The sequence below is a fragment of the Pristiophorus japonicus genome, chromosome 12 (genome assembly GCF_044704955.1).
Source record: "Pristiophorus japonicus isolate sPriJap1 chromosome 12, sPriJap1.hap1, whole genome shotgun sequence".
Classification (NCBI taxonomy): domain Eukaryota; kingdom Metazoa; phylum Chordata; class Chondrichthyes; family Pristiophoridae; genus Pristiophorus; species Pristiophorus japonicus.
Window position 1 is genome coordinate 62,084,939 of NC_091988.1, and position 17,647 is coordinate 62,102,585.

A 17,647-nucleotide genomic window follows, 5' to 3' on the forward strand; every position below is an offset into this window, starting at 1 on the left:
GCACCGGCCGACAAAGAGCTATCCATCTCTTGGTCCGTGGCCCTGTAGCTTATGGCATTTCAAGGGCATATCCAAGCACTTTTTAAATGTGGTGAGGGTTTCTGCCTCTACCACCCTTTCAGGCAGTGAGTTCTAGACCCCCACCTAGGTGAAGAAATTTCCTCTCAAATTCCCTCTAAACCTTCTACCAATTACTTTAAATCTATGCCCCCTGGTTGTTCACCCCTCTGAAAAGGGAAATATATCCTTCCTATCCACTCTTATCTAGGAGCCTCATAATTTTATACACCTCAAGAAGTTCTTCCCTCAACTTCCTCTGTTCAAAGAAAACAAACCCAGTCTATTCAATCTTTCCTCATAGCTAAAATTCTCCAGTCCAAGCAACATCTTCGTAAATTTCCTCACTACCCTCCCTAGTGCAATCACATCTTTCATGTAATGTGGTGACCAGAATTGTACGCAGTACTCTAGCCGTGGCCTAACTAGTGTTTTATACAGTTCAAGCATAACCTCCCTGCACTTGTATTCTCTGCCTTGGCTAATAAAGGCATGTATTCCGTATGCCTTCTTTACCACCTTATCTACCTGGCCTGCTACCTTCAGGGATCTGTGGACCTGCACTCCAAGGTCCCTTTGTTCCTCTACACTTCTCAGCGTCCGACCATTTAATATGCCTTCTTGAGCATCCCTGATTCTAACTGCTTAAGCTTCGGTGGCCGTGCCTTCAGCTGCTTGGGCCCTGAGCTCTGGAACTCCCTCACTAAACCTCTCCACTTCTCCTCCTTTCAGACACTTCTTAAAATCTCCCTCTTTAACCATGCTTTTGGTCATTTGCCGTAATTTCATCTTATGTGGCTCGGTGTCAAATTTAACTGTTTTTTATCATCATCATCATCATGGACAGTCCCTTGAAATCGAGCAAGACTTGCTTCCACTCTTAGCATGAGTTCTTAGGTGGATGTATAGTCCAATACGGGAATTACAGTCTCTGTCACAGGTGGGACAGACAGTGGTTGAAGGAAAGGTTAGGTGGGAAGTCTGGTTTGCCACACGCTCCTTCCACTGCCTACGCTTGTTTTCTGCATGCTCTCGACGACAAGACTCGAAGTGCTCAGCGCCCTCCCCGGATGCTCTTCCTCCACTTAGGGCGGTCTTTGGCCAGGGATTCCCAGGTGTCGGTGGGGATGTTACACTTTATCAACGAGGCTTTGAGGGTGTCCTTGGATCGTTTCCTCTGCCCACCTGGGGCTTGCTTGCTGTGTAGGAGTTCCGAGTAGAATGCTTGCTTTGGGAGTCTTGTGTCGGGCATGCGGACAATGTGACCAACGGAGCTGGTCAAGTGTGGTCAGTGCTTCGATGCTGGGGATGTTGGTCTGATCGAGAACACTGACGTTGGTGCGTCTATCCTCCCAGGGGTTTTGCAGGATCTTGTGGAGACATCGTTGGTGGTATTTCTCCAACGATTTGAGGTGTCTTCTGTATATGGTCCACGTCTCTGAGCCATACAAGAGGGCGGGTATCACTACAGTCATAAGCTTGGTGCCAGATTGGAGGGCCTGATCCTCGAACACTCTCTTCCTCAGGCAACCGAATGTTGTGCTGGCGCACTGGAGGTGGTGTTGAACCTCATCGTCGATGTCTGCCCTTGCTGATAGAAGGCTCCAAAGGTATGGAAAGTGGCCCACGTTGTCCAATGCCGCGCCGTAGATTTTGATGACCTGGGGGGGGGGGGGGCAGTGCTGTGTGGCGGGGTCAGGTTGGTGGAGGATCTTTGTCTTACGGATGTTTAGTGTAAGGCCTATGCTTTCGTATGTCTCGGTGAAGATGTCAACGATGGCTTGGAGTTCAGCCTCTGAATGTGTGCAGACGCAAGCGTCATCCGCGTACTGTCATTCGATAACAGAGGATGGGACGATCTTGGATCTAGCCTGGAGGTGATGATGGTTGAACAGGTTCCCACTGGTTCTATAGTTTAGTTCCACTCCAGCGGGGAGTTTGTTGAGCATGAGATGGAGCATTGCAGCGAGGAAGATCGAGAAGAGGGTTGGCGCAATGACGAAGCCCTGCTTGACCCCGGTTCGGACGTGAATTGGGTCTGTGGTGGATCCGTTGGTCAGGATCACGGCTTGCATGTCTTCATGGAGCAGGCGGAGGATGGTGACAAACTTTTGGAGGCAGCCAAAACAGAGGAGGACGATCCATTGTCCCTCGCAGTTAACAGTGTCAAAGGCCTTTGTGAGGTCAATGAAGGCCATGTACAAGGTTTGGTGCTGTTCCCTGCATTTCTCTTGCAGTTATCGAGCCGTGAAGATCATGTCCATTGTGCCCCGTATTGGACGGAATCCGCACTGTGACTCCGCGAGTGTCTTATAACACTGCTGTGAAGTGCCTTGGGACATTTTACTACGTTAAAGGCATTATATAAATAAATGTTGTTGTTGTGTAATCCCTTGCCTGATTAGCCCTCCCCAAATGCATTACCTCACACTTCTCCGGATTGAATTCAATTTGTTCTGCCCACCTGACCAGTTCATTGAAATCTTCCTGCAGTCTACAGCTTTCTTCTTCATTATCAACCGATTTCACTAAAACAGATTGCTGTTTCTGGGAACTTGCTGTGCGCAAATTGGCTGCTGCATTTCCTACAACAATGACTACACTTAAAAAAGCACCTCATTGCCTGTAAAGCTCCTTGGGACAACCAGTGGTTGTGAAAGGTGCTGTATAAATGCAATTTTTAAAAAACGTCTGCCAGTTAAAAAGTTAACAAGTTAAAACTTTTTCTTGAGTTTAATGAAGTGTTGACTTTTACTTGAGTTTAATGACATGCTGACCCTCTTTGGATGAAGATAGTTGCTTGTTAAACCAAACTAAATGGTGGTGATGGTGGTGGTGCGGGGGAATACACAAAACAAACTGCAGGTGCTGGAAATCAGAAACAAACAAAACCTGAAAAGTTGGAAATATTCAAACAAGCGTTGTGATAAAGCCTCCACACCTGAAAAGTCACCTTGTCTCTTCTTTCGACAGATAAAGCCTTAAGTATTTCCAACATTTTCTGTTTCTTTTTTCCATTATTTGAAAGATGAAGTTTCCTTTGAAGCCCAATGAGAGTCCTGCCCAAAAATTATTTGGGATGGGAGGGGGCCTCCATGAATGAAAAGACTACAAGTCCCGTGATGAACTCTTTCCACTGCGCACACGCAATGACAGCGGACCCCGGGGCGGGGGCGGCGCGTGCGCAGTGGCCTTGCCTGAGTGGCGGGCTGGACGAGTCGGATGAGCTGCCGCCAGTGGAGCGGGAGTGCGGCAGTCGGCCTGAGCTGCTCAGTATGGTGGCAAAAAGAAGACTCTCCAAGTCAGCCGATGATCACCATGAGGGCAATGCCAGAGACATATCAAGTAAATAAATCCCTCAATTTTTATAGTTTTTTTTTAAGTGTTTGATACCGATTTGCTGTTGTGTTTTCCATTAATTTTCCACACACAATTATTTTTGATATCCGTGGACTACACACAAATACACATCACCTGTTCACCTCCCAAGCCTTCAGCAGTGCCCCCCATCTCAGGTGGTCACAAGGCTCTGCTGGAAGGATGTTCCCATGCACAAGGCATGAATGAGGCCATTTCAAAATCACAAAGGGTCTAGGCAAATAGTAGATAGAGAGAATCTGTTCCTGCTGGCGGAAGAGTCGAGAACCAGAGGACGCAGATTTAAGGGGATTGGCAGAAGAACCAAAGGCGACATGAGGGAAAACCTTTTTTTATGCAGTGAGTGGTTAGGATCAGGGACAACGCTGCCCGAGCGGATGGTGGAAGCAGATTCAATCATGGCTTTCAAAAGGGAATTGGATAAGTATCCGAAAGAAAAAAAATTGCAGGGCTACTGGGAAAGGGCGGGGGATTGGGACTAGCTGAAGTGCTCTTGTAAAGAGCTGGCACAGGCTGGACGGGCCAAATGGCCTCGTGCTGTAATAATCCTATGATTCAAGTGCATCCATCAAGAAAAAGCTACAGTTCTCCAATCTCCACATGCAGTTGTCTCAAGGTTTTTGCCTCCACTACTTCACCTTGAAGTCCAAGTTGTAAATCTCTGCTCAAATGCTTGGCAGCAAGAGATAGATGCATGCTTCTGGTCCTGGATCAGTTAAAAAAAAATCTCTGGATAAATACAAAAGAATATTTCCTTACAGTCTTGCTGGACAGGGGAATACAGTCTATTGATTTTTGAAGTCATAGGCAGTCCCTCGGAATTGAGGAAGACTTGCTTCCACTCCTGAAGTGAGTTCTTTGGTGGCTGAACAGTCCAATACAAGAGCCACAGATTCTGTCACGGTGGAACAGACATTCGCCGAGAGAAGTAGTTTAATTTGAATTACCCACTGTTGTGATTTTATGAATGCAGAAAGGTAAGTGCTGTTTTAATTAAATTGCTCAATTCAAATTTGTGGGTAGTTTGATTTTTGTGTGTGCAACAATGTATTTGAATTAAAAGGAATAGCATAGACATTGCACTGAATCTCTGCTCTTCATCCAGAGTGACATTCACTTTCAGTATAATGAGCTTTGAGGATTTGAATATGTTAGTTGGCACTGGAAGCACTATGGTCACAATTTAACCTTGTCTTTTTTGTTCTGTTCAATGTTCTCCTTTTATCCCATCATTCTTTAAGATAATGGCACAGATTGCTGGCTAGTGTTGGCGCTCTGGCCTCTCGCAAGTGACTATTCTAAGCATGTTATGTTGAATGGCGTCAATCAGCTATTTGGTCATGTGAGACATCATTAACCATTCCAATCCTGCTCCGATCTTGCCTAAGGTGTATACACACACACACACAAAATCTGGGTTTTTTTGTTTAGCCTGTGAATATTCTATTACCTCTTGAGAACTGTCTTTGAATCTAATCTAGGCTGTTTCGATAAGCATCAATGAAATTATTTGTGTGTAGTCTTGATCCAGTTCCTATTGAACCCCAAATCATCCATCATTTGGTACTTATTGTAATCATGTACAGAGAAGGTTTGGGTTGGTGTCAGAAATGGAAAATATCACATTGGTACAGTAGTGGGTGCCCTTCTGACGGTTATCTTTGGTTTAGATTTTCTGCTGATTGACTATGAATGGGTAGAGAAATCTAGTTTATAATATGCTTTGTTGGAGTCAGTGTCGAGGCACTGTGAATGTTCAAGAATAAATCTTATTATTTTACCTCTTGAGAACTGTCTTCAATTTATCTAATTGTTAATTGATAGTATACAGCAGGTACAGTATTCTCTCCAAGATTTTGTAACTGGCATTAAAAATTAAGAGTAGACAGATTTCTGACATTTGATCACATGTTGATGTAAGAGATTGTGACTTCAATTCAGTAACTCTTAAGCTTTTCACATGTTGGTGAAAATACTGCTGCTGCACCTGAGTAGGAAAAGTAGAAAATGTTCCATCCTCTGCAATGGCATTGCATTAATCCTTGGATTAATTCCAGGGCAATAATATTGTTTGACCGTCATCTGTGTTTGTGAAACATAAAAAACTGAAGTATGTTTGGGCCAGGTTGTTTCAAAGCACTGATACCAGCATCTCTGCTGTCATTAGTATGTGGATTATAAATTGATGGTAAAGTGTGTTGTGTATGAAAAAAAAAATCAATAACTTCCAACGAGAACGATCATTGTTTAATTAAGAGATTTTTTTTTTTGTGTGGTGATTTTTCTCAGGGGCAAAGAAAAGCAAACTTGGTGAGAGAAAACGAACAACATCGGCCCAGGAGGGCGAAGTGGATGACGACACCGTGTTTGTACAGTTGCTGAAAACATCTGGAGTGATTCTGAAATATGGAAGCCAACCAAATAAACTAAGTATGTTGTTCAAAAGAGACCGTTGGCTATCTGAAACCTCACATTGATTTCTGTTTTAAATTCTGTTACTATTTTTCGTGTGCCCAAGTAAATATCGAATAGTGGATACCCAGAATTGATGATAAGAGGGGAAAGTGATATTGGTAATAGCTCAGGATGAAGCAGATTCAATCGTAACTTTTAAGGGAGAATTGGATAAATTCTTGAAAAGGAAAAAAAGTGCAGGGCAGAGGAGTGGGACTAATTGGATCGCTCTTTTAAAGAGCTAGCACAGGCACAATGGGCCGATTGGCCTCCTTCTGTGCTGTACAATTCTATTCTATGACCTGGTTTATGTGCAGTATAATAGATACTTGAGGGTGATTGCAAGCCAGTAAGTATATCCAAACATTCAAGTGGCATCTCAAACTGCGAATCTTCAGTAGTTTATAACTCATTTAAACTATGAAATAAAAAATTACAGGAATGTTTTAATCCTTTGCAGTCAGTGACTGTCCTGTGGGTACCCACCCTGAAGGATTAAAGATTGTGATGTTATCATTGCAAATGTATTGGCTGTGGCTGAGGAGCTCCTCCCAGAGTCACAGTGCGTATTCCGTCCACAACGGGGTACAACGGACACGATCTTTATGGACAACTGCAAGAGAAATGCAGGGAATTGCATCAACCCTTGTACATGGCCGCCTTTGACCTTGCAAAGGCCTTTGACATTGTTGACCGCGAGGGACTATTAAGCGTCCTCCATTTAGACTGCCCCCAAAAGTTTGTCGCCCTCCTCCGCCTACTCCACGGCGATATGCAAGCCGTGATCCTCATCAACGGATCCACAACAGACGCAATCCACGTCCGGACCGGGGTCAAATAAGGCTGCTTCATCGCACCAATCCTCTTCTCGATCTTCCTCGCTGCAATGCTCCATCTCATGCTCAACGAGCTCCCCGCTGGAGTGGAATTAAACTTTAGAACCAGTGGGAACCTGTTCAACCTTCGTCGCCTCCAGGCTAGATCCAAGACTGTTCCATCCTCTGTCGTCGAACAACAGAATGCGGACGACGCTTGTGTCTGCACATATTCAGAGCTGAACTCCAAGCCATCGTCAACATCTTCACTGAGGCGTACAAAAGCATGGGCCTTACACTAAACATCCGTAAGACAAAGGTCTTCCACCAATCTGACACCGCTACACAGCACTGCCCCCCAGTCATCAAGATCCATGGTGCGGCCTTGGACAACGTGGACCACTTTCCATACCTCAGGAGACTATTATCAGAAAGGGCAGACATCGACGATGAGGTTCAGCACCGCCTCCAATGGGCCAGCGCAGCCTTTGGTCGCCTGAGAAAGTTTGAAGATCAGCCCTCAAATTTGGCACCGAGCTTATGGTCTACAGGGCTGTAGTGATACCCGCCCTCCTGTATGGCTCAGAGACGTGGACCATATACAGTAGACACCTCAAATCGCTGGAGAAATACCACCAACAATGTCTCCGCAAGATCCTGCAAATCCCCTTTGAGGATAGACGCACCAACGTCCGTGTTCTTGATCAAGCCAACATCCCCAAATCGAAGCACTGACCACACTCGACCAGCTTTGTTGGGTGGGCCACAATGTCCGCATGCCCGACAAGACTCCCAAAGCAAGCGCTCTACTCTGAACTCCTACACGGCAAGCGAGCCCCAGGTAGGCAGAGGAAACATTTCAAGGACACCCTCAAAGCCTCCTTGATAAAATGCAACATCCCCATCGACACCTGGGAGTCCCTGGCCAAAGACCGCCCTAAGTAGAGCGTTGAGCACCTCGCACCGAGACTATGCAGAAAACAAGTGCAGGCAGCGGAAGGAGCGAGCGGCAAACCAGTCCCACCCACCCTTTCCTCCAACGACTGTCCTACCTGTGACAGAGACTGTAATTCCCATATTGGACTGTTCAGTCACCTGAGAACTCACTTTTAGAGTGGAAGCAAGTCTTCCTCAATTTTGAGGGACTGCAGATGATGATGATGATTGGGTGATAACATTTGATGATCTGTTATTACACAGATTTAATTTTGGTCTGCTAATTTTCAATTTTCATTGCAAAGTGCTCCCCCACACAACTGACCCTGCATCCACAGCCTTTTTGGAGAGAGAATTCCAAATTTCCCCTACCCTTTGTGTGAAAAAAGTGAGTGCCTCTGTGATCTGATGGAGATTGACGTACTCTCTGTTCCCAGAGAATCATCTGAAGCTCTTTTCTTGCTCAGTACTTGGTCAGTTCAGGCAAGTGGGACATTACAGTCAACTTAAATTCTGGCATTACTGATCATTTTTGTGCACACGCTTCCAGCACAGGTCACTGGCTGAAGAAGTTTTTGACTCCTTAGTGGTGATGCTAAGAACACTTGCTCTTTTACTTTTGGCATCTGGCTTTGAATCCTACTAGGTCTGACTAAATAAAAGCCTTCCTTGCTATAGTGGTTTTTATGAAATGAATTTGGGGATGTCCCTAGCAGTTTCTTGTTTAGACGGTTTCAGGCTGATAGCTTGTGCGATGTGTTGTAGCTGTGGGGGAGGGGAGAGAGGAGTGAGTGAGCATAAAAGGACAGTGAAAAAATGGGGAATAATTGTTGAAAACCCCAAAACATATGGGAATCTGTACTCTGTCAAATTCTGTGTGTGCTTAAACTATCCTTTAATGACCTATCTTGTTTTGATTTTTTTAATCCTTGTAGCTTTGGACCAAGCAGTTTTTCAAAAGAAGCTTTGTCAAGCTCTGCGGAAACACCCACGTCACCCTAACGTAAGTCTTTATCTTATTTCAAATTGTTATCTTTTATTGTAATTGCTTGGATATCTGCTAAAGCCTGTTCGTAATAGATATTGGCTAGTGGAATTTTAATGGCAAGTAGTGGGGAAAATGCTTGAAGCTATCATTAAGGAAGAAATAGCGGGACATCTAGATAGGAATAGTGCAATCAAGCAGATGCAACATGGATTCATGAAGGGGAAATCATGTTTAACTAATTTACTGGAATTCTTTGAGGATATAACGAGCATGGTGGATAGAGGTGTACCAATGGATGTGGTGTATTTGGATTTCCAAAAGGCATTCGATAAGGTGCCACACAAAAGGTTACTGCAGAAGATAAAAGGTGCGCGGAGTCAGAGGAAATGTATTAGCATGGAGAGAGAATTGGCTGGCTAACAGAAAGCAGATAAATGGGTCCTTTTCGGGTTGGAAATCGGTGGTTAGTGGTGTGCCACAGGGATCAATGCTGGGACCACAACTGTTTACAATATACATAGATGACCTGGAAGAGGGGACAGAGTGCAGTGTAACAAAATTTGCAGATGAGACAAAGATTAGTGGGAAAGTGGGTTGTGTAGAGGACACAGAGAGGCTGCAAAGAGATTTAGATAGGTTAAGCAAATGGGCTAAGGTTTGGCAAATGGAATACAATGTCGGAAAATGTGAGGTCATCCACCTTGGGGGAAAAAAAAACAGTAAAAGAGAATATTATTTGAATGGGGAGAAATTACAACATGCTGCGGTGCAGAGGGACCTGGGGGTCCTTGTGCATGAATCCCAAAAAGTTAGTTTGCAGGTGCAGCAGGTAATCAGGAAGGCAAATGGAATGTTGGCCTTCATTGCGAGAGGGATGGAGTACAAAAGCAGGGAGGTCCTGCTGCAACTGTACAGGGTATTGGTGAGGCCGCAACTGGAGTATTGCGTGCAGTTTTGGTCACTTTACTTCAGGAAGGATATACTAGCTTTGGAGGGGGTACAGAGACGATTCACTAGGCTGATTCCGGAGATGAGGGGGTTACCTTATAATGATAGATTGAATAGACTGGGTCTACTCGTTGGAGTGCAGAAGGATGAGGGGTGATCTTATAGAAACATTCAAAATAATGAAAGGGATAGACAAGATAGAGGCAGAGAGTTGGTTTTCACTGGTCGGGGAGACTAGAACTAGGGGGCACAGCCTCAAAATACGGGGGAGCCAATTTAAAACCGAGTTGAGAAGGAATTTCTTCTCCCAGAGGGTTGTGAATCTGTGGAATTCTCTGCCCAAGGAAGCCGTTGAGGCTAGCTCATTGAATGTATTCAAGTCACAGATAGATAGATTTTTAACCAATAAGGGAATTAAGGGTTATGGGGAGCGGGCGGGTAAGTGGAGCTGAGTCCACGGCCAGATCAGCCATGATCTTGTTGAATGGCGGAGCAGGCTTGAGGGGCTAGATGGCCTACTCCTGTTCCTAATTCTTATGTTCTTATGTTCTTATGTATTCTCGGGTTCACAGCAATTTATACCTTAACTCTAATGATTGATTAGATCTTCCGGCTCGTTGTTTCCTTGGACAAATGCTTTACCCGGTGTCGCTCTGAGACACATCGACCAGAAGATTCCTAGTTCAGTCCCTGGTCTATGCTGAGCCATCTGATCTCAGCCAGGGAGTTGACACAGTTGGACTTGGCACCCCTGCACTAAGGAGGAGAAACATTGGCCAAGGTGCCTGGTCTACAGCCGCACTGCTATGGGCACACCCGATCTCGTCTGATCTCGGAAGCAAACTGAATAACTTGGATGGGAGACTGCAGGGGAAAACCAGGTGCAGTAGCCTTGCAATGGACTGCTCCTGGGCCTGGCCCAGGTGGCCATTAATAGGTCCAGGCAGCGGCGGTCAAGGTGGGCGTTTGGCCCGACTGCCTGCTTCTCTTCCGTGACTATGTGGTATTCCTGGAGTTGGAGTACATGGTGTCCACCGGCACGCTTGAGGCCTTCCGCGATCGGTGGGCACCGGAGGGACTGGAATGCTTCATCAACACCCCCAAAACAAAATTTTAATTTGATTTACTAAGTTTACTTTAAAAGTTTCAGTTTAAATTACAGTTTTATTGGTTGTGCTCCTTTAAAAGGGGGCACCTGTTTACTTTTTTCTTGGTGATGGCACCGGCCATTAATCACCGAAATTAACTAATAAGAAGTGGCATCGGTGCCTGCTGGCGATTGCTGTCCCGTGACCCCACCTGGAAGTGTGAACATGGGTCGAGGTCACAATTGAAGCGATATGATAGACTGCAGATGTTCACTGTCGAGAAACGCCACTGAAACTGTACCCCAGCACGTAATCAACAGGAGAGGAGGACAAGGGTAGGAAACTGTCTGGGGGGAAAAAAAAACTTTCAGCTGTTTTCATGCAATTTTCATGGTAAGTTTAAAAGCATCAGTTAACTGCTTCTCTCTTGGTGTTCTGTGTGTTTGGATGGCTGGATACCATGCAAGCATTTTTAAAATGTATTCATTCACGGGATGTGGCCGTCGCTGGCAAGCGTCCGTCCCTAATTGCCCTTGAGAAGGTGATCCACCTTATTGAAGCATCATAACACATACAACTGAATGGCCTACTAGTGGCCAGAGGATAGTTAAGAGTTAACTACATTGGAGTCACATATAGGCCAGATCAGGTAAAGGACATTAGTGAACCAGTTGGGTTTTTAACAACAATTTGGTAGTTACATGGTCACCATTACTGATACAAATTTTTTATTCCAGATTTATTTAATTAAATGAATTCAAATGCAGCTCCCATAGTGGGATTTGAACTTCAATCTCTGGATTATTAGTCCAGGTCTCTGGATTACTAGTCCAGTAACATAACCACTATGTGACCTGACCGTACTTTACTACTTGGGCTGCAGGAACAATGAATGCTTTTTGTTAGGAACTAACGTGAGCTGTGTTCTTTGCAGGTTGTGCAGGAGTTTATAAGTGGCTTGGAGTCACACATCGAGGATAGGGACAAGTTCAGAAACTGCCTCTTGCCCTGTGGGCAATCCCAAGAGGGAGAATCAAGGTACACCACAATTATAACAGTGACGTAACTTACAATTTTTGCAAGTACTGTGCCTGTTAAAGTTGAAATGCTTGACTTTTTATAGAGGACTTTTTCTTTGCTATTTTCTTCTCTTTTCTCCTGAAGGCCTTGACTTTTTCTGGACATTAGTTATCTTTCCCAGCTCACTCAGCTTGCCATCATTATTGTTGTGCAGGCCTGGACGTGCTTGCAGGTTATTCAACTTCAACACAGCCAAGCTTGATTCTGTCTTTGTTGCAGCAAGATTCGCTGAATAGTGATCAGAATTGGGAACCCTAGCTAATTTCCCCTTCTCTAAGCCAAGGGCATGAAAGTGATTGTAGAATTATTCTACCCAACTAAGATCAGCTAAATTAGTACAGATCCATTCTAATACTCTCCTGGTCTGCGTGGATCGGCTACTGGTTAGATCAATGTGTTAAGTCATTAGAAGTACTTTGATACTGGACCTTACGCTTAACATCCGTAAGACAAAGGTCCCCCACCAGCCTGTCCTCGCCGCACAGCACTGCCCCCCCAGTCATCAAGATTCACGGTGCGGCCCTCGACAACGTGGACCACTTCCCATACCTTGGGGGCCTTTTATCAACAAAGGCAGACATTGATGCGGAGATTCAACATCGCCTCCAGTGCAGCCTTTGGCCGCCTGAGGAAAACAGTGTTCGAAGACCAGGCCCTCAAATCTACCACCAAACTCATGGTCTAAGGGCTGTAGTAATACTCGCTCTCCTGTATGGATCAGTGGCATGGACGATGTACAGAGACACCTCAAGTCGCTGGAGATATATCACCAACGATGTCTCTGCAAGATCCTGCAAATCCCCTGGGAGGACAGGCGCACCAACATCAGTGTCCTCGCCCAGCTAACATCCCCAGCATTGAAGCACTGACCATGCTCGATCAGCTTTGCTGAGCAGGCCACATAGTTTGCATGCCAGACACGAGGCTCCCTAAGCAGTTGCTCTATGTGGAGCTCCTTCACGTCAAACGAGCCAAAGGTGGGCAGCGGAAACGTTACAAGGCCACCCTCAAAGCCTCCCTGGTAAAGTACGACATCACCACTGACACCTTGGGAGTCCCTGGCTGAAGACCGCCCTAGGTGGAGAAAGTGCAACCGGGAGGGCGTTGAGCTCTTCGAATCCCAACGCCGCAAGTGTGAAGAGGTCAGGCGCAGGCAGCGGAAGGAGTGTGTGGCAAATCAGTCCCACCCCCTTCCCCCGACGAATGTCTGTGCCACCTATGACAGGGTTTGTGGCTCTCGCATTGAACTGTTCAGCCACCAAAGGACTCACTTTAGGAGTGGAAGCAAATCTTCCTCGATTCCTATGATGATGATGACTTTGATACTGATCTGCTGATATTTGCGGCAGGCTGGAGGACTGCTTTTGGCAGATTATCTTTTAGGGAAGTAGAACAGGCCAAGAAGAGAACTCGTGTTAAGTCTCTCTCTCTCTCAACTCGGGATGACCCCTCCTGAAATTTGCCCACCACCTATTAACTTCCAGTGGGTCATCCCCATCATTAATGGCTCCAACTCGTGGCTACACGCCTGGCGTCAGCACCAGATTATGGGCCGTGAGTTGGTATGGTTACTGATGTGGCTGTGCGCATTATGTCGTGAAGAAGTGGTTACTACGGCTACGATTGGCTCTGGTGTCGCCAAGGTATCCCATTCTACACCACTTTCCTGGGGATTATACTGACTTCCTTCCTCTTCCCAATGTTTCCCCCTTTTCCCCTTCTGCTGACTCTGTTATGGCTCCCCGTGTTACTGCAGATACCAGGGCCTGCTGCTCCCCTAACTTACTTTTTAGCCTCGCTATTTCTAGTTGGCACTGGGAGTGATCTGCCTCCCTATGTGGCTTCTTAATTACTTTCCTTAATGTTCCCCTTGCATCTTCTGGAGCCTCAAGTTTTCCAATTTATATATTTTTTCTCTAATTTGTTTTCATTTGCTTCAACAACGGCTACTGTGGCATTTAAGTTTGAGACTTTGTTGCTGTAGTAGTGAAGCTGCCTGTTCGGCCCCTCTTTCTAATTGCTTAATACTGTGGTTTAATTGGCCAATTTCTTGTCTTAAATCCTGTATTTCTCCCTCTTTTAACTTTCACAAGTTGGAGGCTTTCTTCCTTTTGTTGTTTTATACCCTCAATCTCTCTTTCTTTTAGTTGAATCTCTTTTACTTGCAATTCTTTCAAATCTTGTATCACTTTGGCGTCCTGTCTCATTGATCCCTCATCTTTCTGGGCACAATAAAATGCGCTGAAGGCCACGAGACTGTTTTCCTGTTTTGGCCTTCTCACTCCCTTATCTACCCTTTCCTGGATAAGTTTCACCATCTCCCCAAATGATGCAGGTTGACCCTCGTGGATGTGCCGTGCCTGTGCCTTTAACTCTTCTATGTCTTGTATCAGGCACTTTTTGGACAACTTCTCCTGATAAACTAGCTCAACATTTCTTTTTATTGTTGGCTTTCTGTCCATGACCGATCCCTTCATCCTGTGTCTTTTGAATATAACTACTGGTGGGTCCCCACTTAAACAGTTACAACTATCGAGACAACTGCTCCTTAAGACGTAATTTCTTCCCGATCCGTTTAATCGTTTCAAACTATACTTCGCAACACAGTTTAGAATCGCAACTCCCGAGATTTCCAATTGTTGAAAAGAATCATCAAAAAGCTGTCTCACTAGTTGCCCACATTCTCCACCAATTGTAAGATTTCTAAATCTCTGGCATTAACTTTGACAGTGAGACAATTGTTCTAAAACAATTGGAACAGTTTATTTAAAAAAAACACACAAATGCACATCCACCTTAGTTACAATAGATACAATGAGATTATAATAAAGAGTGATGTATGTTACTTCCCTTTGGCTGGCTGGTTCAGGAGAGAGAGAAAAGTCTTTGGCTGAGTTCTTTTAAACCTCTCAAAGCCATCGTCCCTCCGAAAGCCTCACGGCTGGACCTTGGTTCCAGGGCAGTTCCTTATTGGTTCTCCTCACATGTGGCTGTCTGGCCTGGCTCAGCCATTTCTTGATTAGATTAAATGCCTTTCCAATACACAAAACCCATGCGGCAGCTCTGTGGGCTTCCATTTAGTTTCTTACAAAACTCAGCCTTTTCGTATAATCTACACTTTTATTCTTACAAACTGCACTCTTAATCATAGAATCATAGAAAACAGAAGGAGACCATTCGGCCCATCGTGTCTGTGCTGGTATCTTCTGAATAAAATAATGCCAGTATCTGTTGAATAAAATGATTTTGAAGGGTGATTTATAATCTGGGTAGGCCCAGAGGTAAGGTGCAAACTCGCACGGATGATTAATCGCACAACAGATTTCCAATTTCAGCCTCGCTGTCCTGGGAAAGCCTAATTAGAGGTCAAGTTCTTTTCAAAGGGGGATGAGAAGTCACCCTGCTGTTCATAGTGCACCGAATAATGGCTGTAATGGACAAAATGGTTTGGAATCAGGTCACTTACCTACTTTTTGGCTGGGGACAGTGTCTTGTTTGGAGAGAAGAGCATGTCGCGAAAGCAATGAGTGACTGACTGTTTTCTTTAAAATAAAGTTTCTATATGCTGAATGGGTGTACCTTGATGCATCGGAGAGAAAAAGAGAAAGATCTTCTGCTGGTCCAACACTCCAACTGGGTTCAAATCCTGGAGCTCCCTTAACAGCACTGTGGGAGTACCCTTCACCACATGGCACATGGACTGCAGCGGTTCAAGAAGGCGACTCACCACCAACTTCTCAAGGGAAATTAGGGATGGGCAATAAATGCCGGTCTTGCCAGCGACGCCTACATCCCAGGAACAAATAAAAAAAATTGTGCATGTGCCTTCCAGGGTTCTTGTAGTCTGGTAACACTCACTGTGAAGCCTCAGACGTGAAGAATGAACATTTAGCCGAGATGCCATAGAGCTGTCCAAGCTGTGGAACCGTATCCAAGTAAAAGCCAGATCCTTAGGAGAGGCAAAAAAAAGTTTTTCATTTCCATCATCATATTATAACTTACTTTTTCCAATAGTTTTATTAATAATCTGTGTGTATTCATTTATTTATTACAGTAACACCGTGAGCTACCAGGAAAGTCTCATAAAGCTGCTTCTTGGGATCGAGATTCTGCAGGTAAAACAATTGTAGCTAGCACACTGAATAACAAGTGCATATTTCTTGTGGTTTACTCACAACGCTATTGTTTTTCTTTTTATCTTAGCCTCCTGTTATGAACACGTTATTTGAAAAAATTCCGGAATTTATATATGATGGGTAAGGCGCACTTTTGTTCTTCAGTGCAGTCGGTGCAGTTCCCATCGCTTACAGCGGGTGTGTTGGTGCTATACGCATTGGATGATTTAAAGGGGTAGTGCTATTATTATTGAACACGGCTGTAGCAAATCACTACTGGCACTGTATCCCTGCACCACGTGGAGGAAGATTAAGCACACAGGGTTCTTCTGGTGTGTTCCCATCAGTTCTCCCTCAACCAATATCAAAAACAGGTTGAGATGTCAATCATTTAATTGCTGCTTGTGGGATCTGGCTACATTTTTGTCTACATGGCGCCAATGACTGCAGTTCAAAAAAATAATGAATTGGATTTGAAATCCTTTGGGACATCCTGAGTGATGCATCAAGGTGCTATCTGCAAGTTCTTTCTTTATTACAAAGCTGCATTATTAAAATGGAGGTAGGAATAACAGACAATGTCTATTAAATCTTTTTATTAAGGTGTTTTTCCATTTACTGCTACAGGTAATACCATTTGGTTTCCTGAGAGAGGCGGTTAGCCTACAAGTTGCAACCATTTGATAATATCTCCTTGTGAGTTAACGTTTTAGATCAGTGAAGAATAATGTGAGAGCATGGCATTTACTTTGATAAGGTGGGTTAAACATTAGACTGCTATCAGATCTTGTCGAATCTCATCTCATTGATATCTCCCGCCCCCCCACCAAGTACTCTTGTGAAAATAGATAAGTCCTTATAGTATGATGATGTTGGACAATTCCTTTACGCACTTTTCTTCAATTTTAGTGTTCCAGAGGATGGGATTAACATGCCACGACTCATCATCAATCAATTTAAATGGTTGGACCGGATCATAGACAGTAAGGTAGGGGTGTAAGATTTTATTTTTAAAGCTTTTTTTCCCAAATTAAGGTAAATATTTTCAACTACAACATCTTTTGTTTAGCTTGTAAGCTCGAGGAACAACACCTCATCTTTCGATTAGGCACTTTACAGCCTTCTGGACTCAACATCGAGTTCAACAATTTCAGACCATAACCTCTGCCCCTATTTTTTTTTTCTGTTTTTTTTCCCTCTTTCTCACAGCAGCTGTTGATGATTGTGGCATTCCCATTTACACCCTGTCTAGACTCATCTTTTGTTTCTTAACTTGTCCCATTATCATCTCCTTTTTCTTTGCACCATCATCTCTTTTGTCTTTTAGTCTCTTCTGCCTTACACCCTATCACAGACCTTCTCTTTTGTTCTTTTCTCCCCTCCCCCCTTTCCCTGCCCCTACACTTGCTTAAAAACCTGTTACATCTCTAACTCTTTCCAGTTCTGACGAAGGGTCATCGACCCAAAACGTTAACTCTGTTTCTCTCCACGGATGCTGCCTGACCTGCTGAATATTTCTGGCATTTTCTGTTTTTATTTCAGATTCCAGCATCCGCAGTATTTTGCTTTTGTATCTTCTTTGGTTTGTTCATTTAATTTTCATCGATTAATTTGCTGCTTCGGCATGTCTAAAACACGTCTTTCTTCAGAACCGGTGGCGAGGATGATGGATGTCTTGTAAAAGCCACCCTTAAGATATAATTTGTCTGCAATTTCTTTTAACTTCTGCCCCCACCTGCAAGGGAAAGTGCTGCATCTCCTCGGTGTACCTATATAAAGCTTTGTTTT

At 44.5% G+C, this 17,647-nt stretch overlaps 1 protein-coding gene across 3 annotated transcripts in view; it reads left to right on the forward strand.

Moving 5' to 3' along the window:
• Positions 1-3,254: 3,254 nt before the first annotated feature.
• The window catches only part of fancd2 (FA complementation group D2), a 107,231-nt gene continuing 92,838 nt past the window's right edge, over positions 3,255-17,647 (forward strand). For 2 of the 3 annotated variants that reach the window (XM_070895580.1, XM_070895582.1), the window contains exons 1-7: positions 3,255-3,402; positions 5,725-5,865; positions 8,576-8,643; positions 11,599-11,702; positions 15,799-15,859; positions 15,948-16,000; positions 16,769-16,847. In XM_070895580.1, the coding sequence (XP_070751681.1) occupies positions 3,333-3,402; positions 5,725-5,865; positions 8,576-8,643; positions 11,599-11,702; positions 15,799-15,859; positions 15,948-16,000; positions 16,769-16,847 (576 nt within the window). In that variant the 5' untranslated portion in view covers positions 3,255-3,332. Of the gene's footprint in view, positions 3,403-4,349; positions 4,413-5,724; positions 5,866-8,575; positions 8,644-11,598; positions 11,703-15,798; positions 15,860-15,947; positions 16,001-16,768; positions 16,848-17,647 lie in introns of those variants that run through there. The other variant, XM_070895581.1, reaches the window with a different exon arrangement.